General features: G+C 33.9%; 3 protein-coding genes across 3 annotated transcripts; 2 read left to right on the forward strand and 1 right to left on the reverse strand.

The window, feature by feature from the left end:
- Positions 1-123: 123 nt before the first annotated feature.
- Positions 124-4447, reverse strand: LOC135692611 (uncharacterized). Its single transcript, XM_065210804.2, has 4 exons — positions 4336-4447; positions 2839-2883; positions 2179-2382; positions 124-1198 (listed from the first exon to the last, which is right to left on the reverse strand). Exons 2-4 carry the CDS (start codon positions 2875-2877, stop codon positions 764-766), a joined length of 678 nt encoding a protein of 225 aa, XP_065066876.2. The 5' UTR covers positions 2878-2883; positions 4336-4447; the 3' UTR covers positions 124-763.
- Positions 4448-4539: 92 nt separating this feature from the next.
- On the forward strand, positions 4540-6669 carry LOC148960535 (uncharacterized). The gene is made up of 5 exons (XM_089112012.1): positions 4540-4714; positions 5099-5258; positions 5760-5917; positions 6045-6093; positions 6418-6669. Exons 1-5 carry the CDS (start codon positions 4665-4667, stop codon positions 6553-6555), a joined length of 555 nt encoding a protein of 184 aa, XP_088968138.1. The 5' UTR covers positions 4540-4664; the 3' UTR covers positions 6556-6669.
- A 606-nt stretch (positions 6670-7275) lies between these two features.
- On the forward strand, positions 7276-11279 carry LOC135692610 (uncharacterized). Its single transcript, XM_065210802.2, has 5 exons — positions 7276-7474; positions 7980-8183; positions 8638-9038; positions 9935-10013; positions 11145-11279. Exons 1-5 carry the CDS (start codon positions 7276-7278, stop codon positions 11213-11215), a joined length of 954 nt encoding a protein of 317 aa, XP_065066874.2. The 3' UTR covers positions 11216-11279.
- Positions 11280-12769: the final 1490 nt, after the last annotated feature.

A 12769-nucleotide genomic window follows, 5' to 3' on the forward strand; every position in this document is an offset into this window, starting at 1 on the left:
ACAAGTAAAATGCGTACTTAATATCTTGTGTGGACAGTGGACAAGACAGGTACATCAATTTGTGATCTCTCGTCTCTCGATCGGTTCGCAATGAACAAAGGATAGTGGAAACATGACAACAGATGACAGTGGAAACATCATATCTCTTTTGATAATTCAAATTCTATGCATTCATCGGGAAACAGTTACAATGGCAAACGATCCAGCATAACGATTTAAAAGACATACATTTGAAGTAGTTATACTTTGACAATAAATAAACAAACGTGTCTTCGGCTGAAAGCTAAGTCTTAATTTGGCAGCGATATTTCAGACTCGAGCAAATGTTCGACCCCATTCGCGGCGTAACCAGTCTTCTAGTGACAGATAACCCATAAAGCGAAGTTTTGGGTTGGTCCTTGTGGCATAAAAAGCTCTTTTTTGCGTAAAACCCCTTGTAAACTTTTTCTTTTTTAATATCTACTGCATAATGAAATCATCAAAAAAACCAAATAGGTCCATCAATCTATTGGTCACATTCGTATGAAATGCTTTGTGACTTTCTGCGCTGTAATAAAACTTGCCCTACTTTGCTTGAATTAAGAAATGACAGGTTAGTTTCATCTTAAATTTTCAAATTGGTTGAATTTCTGTACAGTAATAGACAGTAAATAATGTGTCTGTCTATAAAACAAAAGAATTAAAATTATAGATTAAAATTCTAAGATCTAATATCTCAATTGAGTAAAACCGAAGAATTTAATGTGCAAGACATAAAAACTGTCTACAAATCTAAACGAGTAACAGTTTCAATTACGTGGGCCATATCAGCATTGGCATTCATACTCTTTACACTCTTGTGTTCTGCTGCACTAGGTTCTCTTAAAAGTCTTCTATTACCGTAATTTCTTTCTACACCAACGCATGGTTTCGAATGTGTATCAATATCTGGGACGTTCCAAGCAAGCAAAGGTGCAGTTCTTTCGGTAGGATATCCTGTTTGTGGACGCAGTTGTCTTCTCCTCAACGTCAGATGACTTCGACTATGCACTGGCTCTGTTTTGTTTATCATTCTTTGTTGTGGCATTGAATGACTTAAATAGTCAGCTCTGTATGAAGAAAGTGGACTAAATTTCGGCTCCGTGGACCAGTGCAATAGACCAGATGTATCCTTGTAATGCTGGGCAGCGCCAGAAGAAGGTTTTCGTTTGCCAAGTCCCTGGATCATAATGTAATACTTGAGAACTGTGTCTGGACCGATATGATATCAGTAAAAATATACACAAAAGAAAATCTTGTAAATAGATCTTGAAATGAATTTGTTTACTTGGACTTGCTTGGAATGTATTCGTACTTTCAATATCATAGACAAACATCATGATCTCTCTAACAGGATGAGCTTACTTGCAAAAAAATTAAACCTTTTATAGTTATATTCGTCTCACAAACAAAGACAGATTCAAGAACACAAATAGTAAGTTTTCTATCATAGGTACCAAATATTATTATTTTATTTGCAAAACGTTAATGATACATTTTGCCTCAACAATTGACAAGTGAGCTTAGTATGCTTACTTCCCCCTAAAATTCTATATGGATGCTAAATATGGACAAACATTTCAAAGAAACAGCTAGCAACACTCACAAAAACACTGTAAATAAATGTAAAGTTTAACAAAACAAAAGTGCTACAAGAAAAAGAGTACATTACTTATGTAAAAGAAGCTGCTTAATTGCTGTGGAAACTAAATACAACAAACTAAAAAACAAACTATGAAAAAATGACATGAATTCAATATATCACACTATGCAGATGGTGTGGACCGAAGAAGAAAATATTGAACGAGATGGTCATGAGAGAAACTTAGAGCAAAAATCATTTATACCCTTTTATTGAGGGTAAAAAGATATAATAACATATTTGCCAGTTTTAACTGCTTCAATAATTGAAGAACATGCAACTGCCCTGAAATGCATTATTCAAGGTGGGTGGTTAACGTGCGAACTGAAATTGAGGCAAGCGATGAATAGCTCGCCTTGCTAACCCAAGGCGAGCGTGGAGGCGCGCACGGGCAATCGCCTGCCTCAAACGGCTAGGTCTGATTATTCTGGAACTGTTCAGTATTGTTATCATTATAAGGTAAAACCTTGAAGGCTTTTTGTAGTGAAAAGCGAATTTAGAAAAACAAAAACACCTACATGAGTGAAATGCATCTCTAAGTCTCCCATTGTGCTTGCATGAACGTTTCTATTATCATGTCTTGAGAACAAATGGTGATTGGAACGCTCTGATGCTCTATCTAAAAACTTTGATGGAGGAGGTGGCTTGGCCCTCTGTCTGTATGGAACTGTAAATTCTTGTCTTGACTTGCTTCTGAAGTGACCGTGAAAGCCAGTTGGAAACTAAAACCAGAAAGAATAGCTTGTTGCACCTTTTCCAGTTGCTATCAGCTAATTAATGGCACCCCATAATTCAAAGTACACAATTTTGACATTCAAAGACACGCTTTTTTGCTTTACTGATTCCCAATATTACAAATTTTTGTGATTAAAAAAATTTCAGAATCAATTTTGCAGGAAAGAAAAGTCATTCATTTTTGACAGATTCTAAGGTTATACAAAAGGCAAAAGAATTCATGTCAATTTTACTCTACCTTAAGCAAACACAAATTTGAGGCTTTTTATCTAAAAAAAATCTTTCAACTTCTTTGAGTTATGTAGGGTACTAGTCACCACAAACTGTGCCATAAACACTCTTCTAAGAAATAAATATGTTACAAGTGTTAAGGAGTTTAATCTGTGCTGGCCAGTCTACAACTGCATACTAAAATACTTTGTCTGAAAGAAAATGTTGCATACCCAAGTTCCAGAGATTTTCTCCTGATTGTATCCATGCATCTTTTTCTACAAAGAACAAGTTAATTTATGTGTGGTAATCATCTTGATTCTGACCAATAATAGAAAGTTAATTATTCATTTGCAAGATGCCTATAACAGTATTTTATCAACAAACCAAATGATTACTGCCACTGAATTAAATATAAGTTAAAGATAAACTTTACTGAATTTATAGGGATGTGGTCAAAATTTAAATTCTTCAAGATTTGCAAATGATGTATTTTTTATCAAAAGTCCTTATAAGAATGTTTTCTTAAAACTTTTATTAAGTTGTCATTACTGTTTAATGATTTAAATTATTCTTTTAATCGTGGATGGTTAAGAAGTGAAGAATTACTTAAAACTGAAAATTCTAGGCAGGTACCATTTTCAAAGAACGTAAAGTTGTTTTCTGCATGGGGAACACCAGAACAAGAAAATTCAATTTTTGATAACGAATGTTTCACAAAAATCATGCACAGCATTTGTACCAAAGGGACCTTGCTTGCTTGTTCATTTGTTTATTGTTGTTTATTTCTTGTATTCAGAAGTTAGAAGTTTAAATGGTGGAATATTCATGGGGAACATGATCAGAAGAACAAGAATTATGCACAGACTCTGCAGCAGATTCTTAACAATGCAATGGTGTGATGAAGGAAGAAAGTTGTTGCGCAGGAATGTCTTACCCTCAAAGACCAACTTTATAATCTTGCTATTACTTGAAATTACAAAATTATAAGGCAATTACCTAACAATCATATTTTTCTTGTTAGAGATGCAACTAAAAGTTCAGATCCTTCCTCAGAATTTTTTACCTGTTGTACAGAACAACTCTGGAGTCACTTTTGGCATAAAGAGTGAATTCATCGCAACTCAGTGCAACATTGGACCCAGAAACACTGTCATCAAAAACTTAGAAACTTACTGTTGTGATGTATCTTAGTATCTTAGTTGTAGAGTTTTGTGTATAAATTGTATTTAGGATTGATTGATAATGAATGAAATGAAATGAATGAAATATCAAATGATTACAGTCACACTTAAAAGTTAGGCTTAGAACACATGTTTATTGAATGCCTTTGTTAAGATCTGATCATTTACAATGCTCATAAACCTTAAGATAACAAAAACATAATCAAATTCATAAAGTTTCATTTGTAAAACTCATAATTGCAAAGAATTTCTTATAAAGGAAAAACTTTGTCTGTTGCAGAGGCACATAATATATCAAAAGCTATTAATAATATCCAAAACTACAACTTTGAGAACGGTTATTTTGATGAGAAAACTACGTTTAAAATAAGCACCAAAATGATCCAAAGAGAATAAAAAATCTTTCACGACACAGAGCACGTGTAAACATGATACAATAACCTAATATTGCTGAAAGTGTCGATTGCCTATCGGAATCCGTCTGTCGGAATTTCTTTGTCAATTGAATGGATTGCCTAGTGATAGATAAGTGTACTGCATACGCACCTTGTATTTCAAATATGAACACTGTTTGCCTTTCCTTTAGCAGCACTCGTTGCTCAACATCTATTAACGATCTCTAGGTTACTTCCAAAATGGCTGTATTGTTGTTGACATAATAGAGAGTCGCGCACCATGGCGATAAATCCGCGCGATTCTCATGTTAATTTCACTTTGCTGCGGTGTAGTACCCTGCGTAGGATTTAGCCTCCCTGTCTTTGGCGCGAAATTAAAAGAAAATGACGTGAGCATGTTGAATGTTGAAAAAAAATTATAAAGTTTACTTAATTTAAGTAAAGATGATTTAACTCATATTTCAAGACAAGGCAGAAGAAATGTTCTCACAAAATGTTGTTGAACCAAGAGAGTTCATTACAGAACCAGGGTAAGTATAAATAATTCAAAAACAAAGCAATACGACAACGAAAGTCCATTATCTAATGGGATAAAATTTTCAAAATAAATTAGATTTAATGAATTTTGTCCTGTGATGGATAATTTGTATCAAGTGATAAGTCAATGAATCGCTCATTATAACTTAGGCATATAGAGGTATCTCTTGATTGCTTGTAAATTCAACAAAAAACTTACATTTAATAGCTTAGAGATGATATTTTCCTCAGTTAATGATCTTCGCAAAAACCTGTTTCCTACCAATGATAATCATAATCTGCATAAACTATTTCTGCTTCATAGCCACGAAAATAATAATTTTGTTGCAATTAAAACTATAATAATTATTACTTATTTATAATTACTTTACAAATAGGATATGGGAGAGTCAACAGAACAGCCAAGTATGGGGAAATTCCCAAACATCAGCCTCACAGTATAGAAGCAGTGGTGATCTTCAATATAGACCATGGAAGGCTTCCAGTGGCTCTGACTACTGGTCACAATCGCAAAACCAATCACAGCAGTTGCAAGAGGTATTAATAGGCAAGGTTTCCCTGCCCACATGTGTCTTACTCTTGAATTCAGTTTGTTCTCTGTTGCCTTTTTTTCTTAAAGATATCCTTTAGGGGAGAAAGGTAAAGAAATTTCATTCAGATTATGGTGTGGTAAATTTTTCTACAGGTTTTTGTTATCAAACTCGCTTTCTAATTCAGGTAGAATCCTTCTATTTATGTGCTATTTAAGTTAGTTGCTCTAATCCCAAATTTTTTCAAAGGAGGTCTACCAAAATCTCCTTAATAGCTTAAATATCTAGTTCATTACGTAAATTATTTAATCACTAAATATCTTATGTTGAATCTTTATGTATTAAGTGTATCTTCTTGATATGATGAAAAGGTAGGATGGAGATATGTGGCTTCTGGTGCATTGGAAATCAGAATAAAAAAATTAAGTATAAAGAAACAATACTCACAAAATTGTTAGCACATGAACACAATAAGTGAAAAAAGAAACTGAATTCTTCTCTTATGCAGAATGATGATGGAAGCAAGTATCACTTACGTTATTTGAATAAGCCCCCAATATTTTCAAGCAAAGATGACAGTAAATGCAATGAAGAAAAAGGCCATGTAAAGACAATTCAGCAATATGTAGAAATTCAAAGGAAGAAATCATATGAACATGAAGCAAGGTGAAGAAGCTGTTTTTTATTTCATTTTAGAGTTTTATTGCTAATATCAACCATTAGTAAGAGATTAAACTAATATTTTCTTTTTAGTAAATATATTGTAATTATTAATCATACAACTTTCTTTCAGGGCAAAGCTGGATCACATTGTCAAAATGCTGAATGAGTATTCAGAGGAGGTCTGCTGAATGAATATTGAAGTTGCTAATTGATTCTTTAAATTTAGATATCATATTGATAATAACAACTTAGTTTAGATAGATTTTGTAATACAATCAATGTTATTACTTTATTCTCTATCCTGCTACTGACAAAAAGTTTAAGGCATTATGAAGTATTAGATTGCAATAGCCATAAAAGCTTAACATTTCAATATCATCACAATTTTGTTTTGCCATCTGTACCATTGTTGTCAATCGTCGTTTAGGTATATATTTAGAAAAACCTTTAAATGAAATTCAAGATTGTTTGAAAATGTTTTTTCTGACTTATTGTTTCCATAGGTACAGGCAAGCATTGGGGATATAAAAACAGAGCTTGGATCAGAAATCTCAAAATCTTCTGAAAAATGGCATACAACTGCAGTGCAAATCACAAAAGACCTTGAAAAAGGCATGTTTGTATCTTTGGTAATAGTTTAAATCTTGAGTGGTATTCATTCTTCAACTTTTTAACTCTTGAATGATGAATGACTCTATCAAGATTTCTACATTTAAAGTATGAAAATGGTTGGGAGAATAGATAGAAAGTTTTAGAACTTCAAGCAAAGAACACATGAATCTTCTCTATGACATTTGAATTAAATCAATAAATACTTCTTTAGTTGCTGAAGAGGTGAAAGGAAATTTTGAAGTACTTCAGAAGTCGTCAATTGATGCAAAAGTAAAATCAAAAGAAGAATTCCAACAGGTGCTTCATGAAAATAATTTTTTACGATATTTTCTCAGTATTGCTTATTCTTTTCCGGCAGATACCCTAAAGTTTAAATTTTGTTTTATGGGTGATAAATCTTTTTTCAAATTTTCTTAGTTTTTGCCAATGGCTTTTAATGCAAGGCAATTTTTAAATTGAAGTTTCTTTGTTTATTTATAAACAAAGTTGGAAAGTTCCTTGTATATTCATTCTAGCTTACGCAACAACTCCAGACTCTTCAAAATCAAAGTGAAAATATCTTAGCGCAGCTGGTGTCAATCAAAGAAAATAAAGAAAATGAAGATGAGAAGCACAATTTAAGAAATGAAAGTCTGTTGCAAGAAATATTATCATATGTTGCAAGAAAGCCTGCAGATACAAAGGAAGCATCAGTTCAAACTGGCACCATACCAACAAGAGATGAAAGCACACAATACTACAGATTGGAAATGCTTGTAAAAGAAACCCAGACGGATGTTGTTAAAGAAAATGATCACCAGTATGAGCTGCAAGTCAAAGATGGCTATTCACCTGAAAGTCAGCAAAATAGTTGCATGCAAAAATATATGCACCACACTTTGCAGTGCCAAAGCCCAAAGTCTTCTATGAATTTGTCAAATGCCAGCAGCCTAACAAATGCAAGATGCGGTAATAAAGTCTTTATTGCCATCAAGGTTTTTGGTCATTAAAGAAATTTCAGATCTAAATTGTCAAGCTCTTTTTCTTCTGTGCAACTGTAGTGACATCTTTTGGTATCATCAATGGTCATTGGGAAATAATCTGCATTCAACAGACCTCTCAAAGATTATCTTCAAAAGAATTCAGGATGCTGAGCTAGCATAGTAGCTTTCTTGGTATTCTGGATAGCTCTTTCATTTTACAGCTTTATATAAGTCGAATTCAGTCGGACTAGCACAATGCCTTCGACATAACCATCTTACGCATAAGTTGAAATATCCAATATTTGCTTATGGAAATTAAATACCTTTATTTTACTGCGTTTCAAGAGGTTTTTGGAATTAAGCAAGGTTGAATCGATCTTTTAAAAGCCGTACTTAATTTTCATTTTACTATTAAGATAATTTCAAAAATCATACCTAAAACTCTTTTATGTTCTCTAATTATTCAAGATCTGATTATTTTCTCTCAATAGACCAGCCAACGACCCAACTACAACATTGTCAGATCAGAAGGCCAATTGTGACCTTGCAACATCAAAGAGTGCAACCGCTCTCTAATCTTCTACCATCTGAAAGAATGATTTGTTTCTCAGAAGTAAACAGTTCTTCACCAGTTGCAGCCGTTTCTCCTATCGTTAATGGGGTTACTATCAAACAGGAGAATACACCTTCAAATGGTAACATTATATCAGAAATACTTGTCATCACCATTTGCTGTGAAATGTTTTAAATGAATTTAATTTTGTCACTGTGAGATTACATAAAAGACCAGTATGACATCAAGGAAGGGGAATAGTTGAATCCCGCCAAAGGAATAAACCAAATAAAGGAAGGTGCTTGTTTGTCTGGTTTCGAAATACCAGCACGCAGCTTTCAGCAATCTCCTCCATTTATCCCTATCCTTTTCACATAAGTTACGCTATAACCATGATTATATGTAATGTGAAAAAATCTTTGCAAATTAAACATATGGTAAGAGCCTCTGAAATACTTTTTACTTTGTGAGAGTCTGCAATATATTTGCTAGCTATTTTATTGCTTGTTTTGATAATTTCGACTAACTTTGAGATGTTACTTGCTTGCTTTTGAAAGGACTTGAACTAAATATGAATGATTATGGCTTTGTTCCAGATAATATCAATAACAACATTATAAGAAGACCCAAAAGACGTAATCAAACAGAAAAGAAAGATGATCATTCCGAAATATTCATGTTCGATATTTGTTCAGATCTAAATGATTCACAAGAGATGTTACAGGTTGAGGACCCCAAAGAAAAACAACCTACAAATGAAACATATCAAGCTAAAGTTAAGAAAACTTCAATTCATACGGCATCAAATGAACAGATAATAAAAGAGAACATTCGTTGTGATTGGCCTTCGACAAAAGCAAGGAATACAGCTGTTCAGAAAGATATAACATCATACGGCAAAATAAAGAAACACAGTGTTGGCAACTGGGCAAAGAAGACACCATGGAAGTCTCCAAATTGTTCGATGTCTGTGTCAAAGATTACTCCTAAAAGCAAGGCAAGAATATTTCTCCTTAATCTTTGATGTGCCCTCCAATGTTTCCAGGGTTTTCGTTTTAGTCATTTGTTTGGCAGCTGTGTTTCTTTGAAATCGTCCTGTAGAAAACCATCTATGTAGTAGGTTACCCTTCTTTCCTGACGATATCAGCAGGGTAGCAGTTCATGGTTGGTGGTTCCGCAATGTTTAAGATAGTTGAGAACTTTGTAAGGTTATTCAGCTGTTTACTTTGATAAACATGAATTAAAAACGTGTTAACTTTGAGTAAGAGTCTTAAATATTTTGTTATTACCAGTCTTTTATTGTTATGCTGCTGATGTCTTCAGGAATGAAGAGTGACCTGCTATGTAGAAGGTGTTCTGTCACAGTATATCAAGGAAACACAGCTGCCATATAAACTACAAAGCGATATAAACCCTGGCTGTGTTTTTCCAAGGCCTCACTCTATTCAACTCTCTCATAAAGGGAATGGAGGAGACGGTTTCTTTTTCAAGGCTGTAAGTCTTTAGCTAAAGCATAGACTATGGCTAAAGCAAAGTGACTCTTTGCAAAAGAGGCATTTTTCTTTTAATCGATTGAATCTCCGCCACGTTTTGACATGACAAACATTGGCTTGGAGCTGCAAAAAAATTGATGTTTTTAAGAGGAGTTTGTATTTTTGATATATGTTTGAATCAAACCATAGACTATGATTAAACATGTGAATAAAGGAAAGGCCACAAAAGCAGGCTGCTCGACGGACTCTGATAGAATTCTTGTGGTGAAAAAATCAATTAAAAATCGAGAATAAACAACAACAAATAGACGTAAATCAGTTGTAGCTAATATTTCGTCCCGTTATCTTCATATGATTAAACGCACTTCTATAACAAATTGGTCACTGATTGATTTTGCAGACAAACACAAGACTAACCTCAAGGGAATTTATTGCCCAAAAGAGAAAAGAGTATGCTGAAAGCGTCTTTTGTTTTGATGGTAATTTTGCATACATTTTCATTCATTGTAAAGATATTATGTCTTCAAAAGCACTACTGATAACAAAAATTCAGTGTTTTTAAATGAATAATTAATGTATTTTAAATTTCAAATGAAAGGTAAAACATCAGATATGATAAAACAATGAAGAAAATTGTTAAAATCTGAGGTGAACCTCAAATGTCTTTTGCACGTCTGATAAAGTTAGAGTTGTCATTAGTTTAACTAAATATTGGTTTATATGATTTTCGCCAGCAAAATTTTTTTTCTATTTTTAGTAGCATCGTCTTAAAGTTCAATTTTTACGGAATGCTTCACCCTCAAATTTTATCTTAATTCCTTGGCTGCACTTTTTACTGCTAATGGCGCCTACATCTCTTAAGCCTGAATATCACTTCGAAGAAATAAAATGATATGATAATATGACTTGAAGAATTATCAAAAAATTTGATAAAAGTTTTATTTCTCCTCTTACTACAATGCTTGCAGCTGTTGAGGACCAACACATATAACGAGAGCTGAAAAGATTGTTTAAAATTTAGGCCTAATGAATGTTTACAAACAAATAGTGAAAAGGAGAATACGATACGATAATGTATAGGCACCTAGCTGATAGATATTCTTCGAAGTGAAACTGCTTGGTTCTATGCGTTCTATGTTTTCAGTCTCTTAACATTCACTGCTGATAAACCGACTCAAATCAATTTGCTATGAAGTGACACGAGAAAATTACTTTGCCTAAATTTCAGTCACATGAGCAGTGACGCTGAAGCGACCCATAGACAGAAAAACAGGCTGCAGAACAAGGACATTTAAAAAATGACTTGCAATTCTTTCGTAGCTGTTATTTGTATTTCGGTCAGATAAAGGGATCTTGAAACTATGATAACTTTTGTAACATGAAAAAGCTAACAGGTTTTGAGTAATTTCATTTTCAAAAGAATAAGGTGAAAGTTGAAAATTGCCTGAAACCTCTTTGTGTCATTCCATTAAGGTATTTCTGTGCTGCAGCATTAATTATATAGTAGAAAAGGCTAGGTGATCACTGAAGGGTGATTAATGTCTATCCCAGGCAGGAGATGAAGACAGTATGAAAATCCATTGAACCGCTTTATTCTGTTTTTCTTCTAGATTATGCTGATTTAAAGCAAATCCAACTCCAGTTCAAGTCCTCATCAAGTCAAAAACTACATTCAAGGTGATGATTGGCTAATTGTCTGACTTGAATTTAATTCTAAAACAATATTTTAACTTAGAAGAAAAAATTTTATTGAAGTCTATGAAAATGTTGTGTAATTATTCCTAATTTATCCAATTACAAATGATGATATTTTGTGTTATAATTCTTTAAATAATGCAGGCAAAATTTTCAATGACTTTTTAACATTGAATCCGAATTAATAGTTTATGTCTTGATCCTATTATCTTTTTATAACTTTGTGTCACGATTTTGTTTTATGCTTAGCATTAAACATATTAATGGTTTTCAAACATTACTACCTTAAAGACTTATTGCTAACAATGGGCCTTTGCGAGCGTGGCGACGATCCAAACAATGGCAGTAAACTTCTACGGATTAACCAAAGTTGATTTCAGACTGTCTAAAAATGCATTATGGGATGCTTGCGTGGCGCAATGGCTCATTGTTAGCAATGAGTCTTTAATTATGTTAGAGCAATACTGTTTTACAGAGGCTGTCGATGTGCAAATCCGGTAATGCAGATAGATTACCAACAGAATAATCTTAACCTAATAAGAGGCTTTGGCGAATATGAGGCTGCTTCTCTGCTGATAGGAACAACAACCAGGCATAAATTATAAACATTGATTGCTCATAAACGGCTTCCACGGGCGGTATAGATTGTCCAAGTAGCCTTGTGGACTTAATTCTAAATATTTAACAAGTAAGAACTTAGTATTACAAATGCGCATTCTTTTTTAAATATTAAAGCAAACCACTATTTGTACAATAAACACATTTAACACAGGTGCGTAAAGAGTTTTGGGCTCTGAGTAATGTGCAATTAACATTACTAAGGAGAAGGCATGCTGTACCTGCATATTGTACTATAAAGTTAATTCAAGAATTTTTTTGGCAGCAACAGCTAAAGCACATTGACATCTGCACTAAACTGCTTTAGTTACGTAGAGAGAACCTTTTTCAACGAATATTATATACAGCGCTGTAAAAATAATAGGCAAAACTATTGCTATCTGTATCATGACCTCGTTTTGTTCAATGGTCTCCTTTACCCATGAATGTATTTCACTCAACCTGCTTACATCATCGTTTCCTTTGCACTGTTTGTTGTTTCGTTCGTTCGTTGCCTCCATGCGACTGCATTCTAACTCCTTATGCAAGAAGGCTACCTCTTTAGAGATGCCAGCCATACAGTTGCTAGCTGTGTCTTGTTCCCTGTCCTTGTCACTTTTTGTCTCGTGTCTTTCTTCACTATTCATTCTTAGAATCGGCCGTGATATCTTTCGCTTGTTCATATTTGCGCAGTGTTCCACTGATTCGCTGCTCAGTGTTCTCTGTTCGAATGCAGATCGCTTCCTGCTCCTTGCATCTGGAAATGAGTTGGTGGAAGCCTTTCTTCGTTGGCTCAAACTTATCCGCCGAAACGTATCTCCCATTTTCAGATACCTCAAACAATTTCCAGGCCGATGCAGTAGTTCTCCAGGAGAAACCCTTTTTTCAATATGCTCATGAGCTACCCGATCGTCTGCCCTTTTTAAAGTAACACAATCCCTTC

This window comes from Rhopilema esculentum, chromosome 3, assembly GCF_057945365.1.
Source record: "Rhopilema esculentum isolate cy_ngs chromosome 3, ASM5794536v1, whole genome shotgun sequence".
NCBI classification, from domain to species: Eukaryota; Metazoa; Cnidaria; class Scyphozoa; order Rhizostomeae; family Rhizostomatidae; genus Rhopilema; species Rhopilema esculentum.

Excerpts from the sequence above, each read along its gene's own strand:
- LOC135692610 (XM_065210802.2), top strand. The coding sequence starts at position 7,276 with ATGCTTGTAAAAGAAACCCAGACGGATGTTGTTAAAGAAAATGATCAC. Across the intron at positions 7,475-7,979 it reads CCTAACAAATGCAAGATGCG|ACCAGCCAACGACCCAACTA; the intron begins GTAATAAAGTCT and ends TTCTCTCAATAG. Across the intron at positions 9,039-9,934 it reads AGATTACTCCTAAAAGCAAG|ACAAACACAAGACTAACCTC; the intron begins GCAAGAATATTT and ends TTGATTTTGCAG.
- LOC148960535 (XM_089112012.1), top strand. The coding sequence starts at position 4,665 with ATGTTCTCACAAAATGTTGTTGAACCAAGAGAGTTCATTACAGAACCA. Across the intron at positions 5,259-5,759 it reads AATCACAGCAGTTGCAAGAG|AATGATGATGGAAGCAAGTA; the intron begins GTATTAATAGGC and ends TCTCTTATGCAG. Across the intron at positions 6,094-6,417 it reads TGAATGAGTATTCAGAGGAG|GTACAGGCAAGCATTGGGGA; the intron begins GTCTGCTGAATG and ends TTGTTTCCATAG.
- LOC135692611 (XM_065210804.2), bottom strand. The coding sequence starts at position 2,877 with ATGCATGGATACAATCAGGAGAAAATCTCTGGAACTTGG. Across the intron at positions 2,383-2,838 it reads AGAAAATCTCTGGAACTTGG|TTTCCAACTGGCTTTCACGG; the intron begins GTATGCAACATT and ends TTCTGGTTTTAG. Across the intron at positions 1,199-2,178 it reads TAGAGATGCATTTCACTCAT|GGACTTGGCAAACGAAAACC; the intron begins GTAGGTGTTTTT and ends ATTATGATCCAG.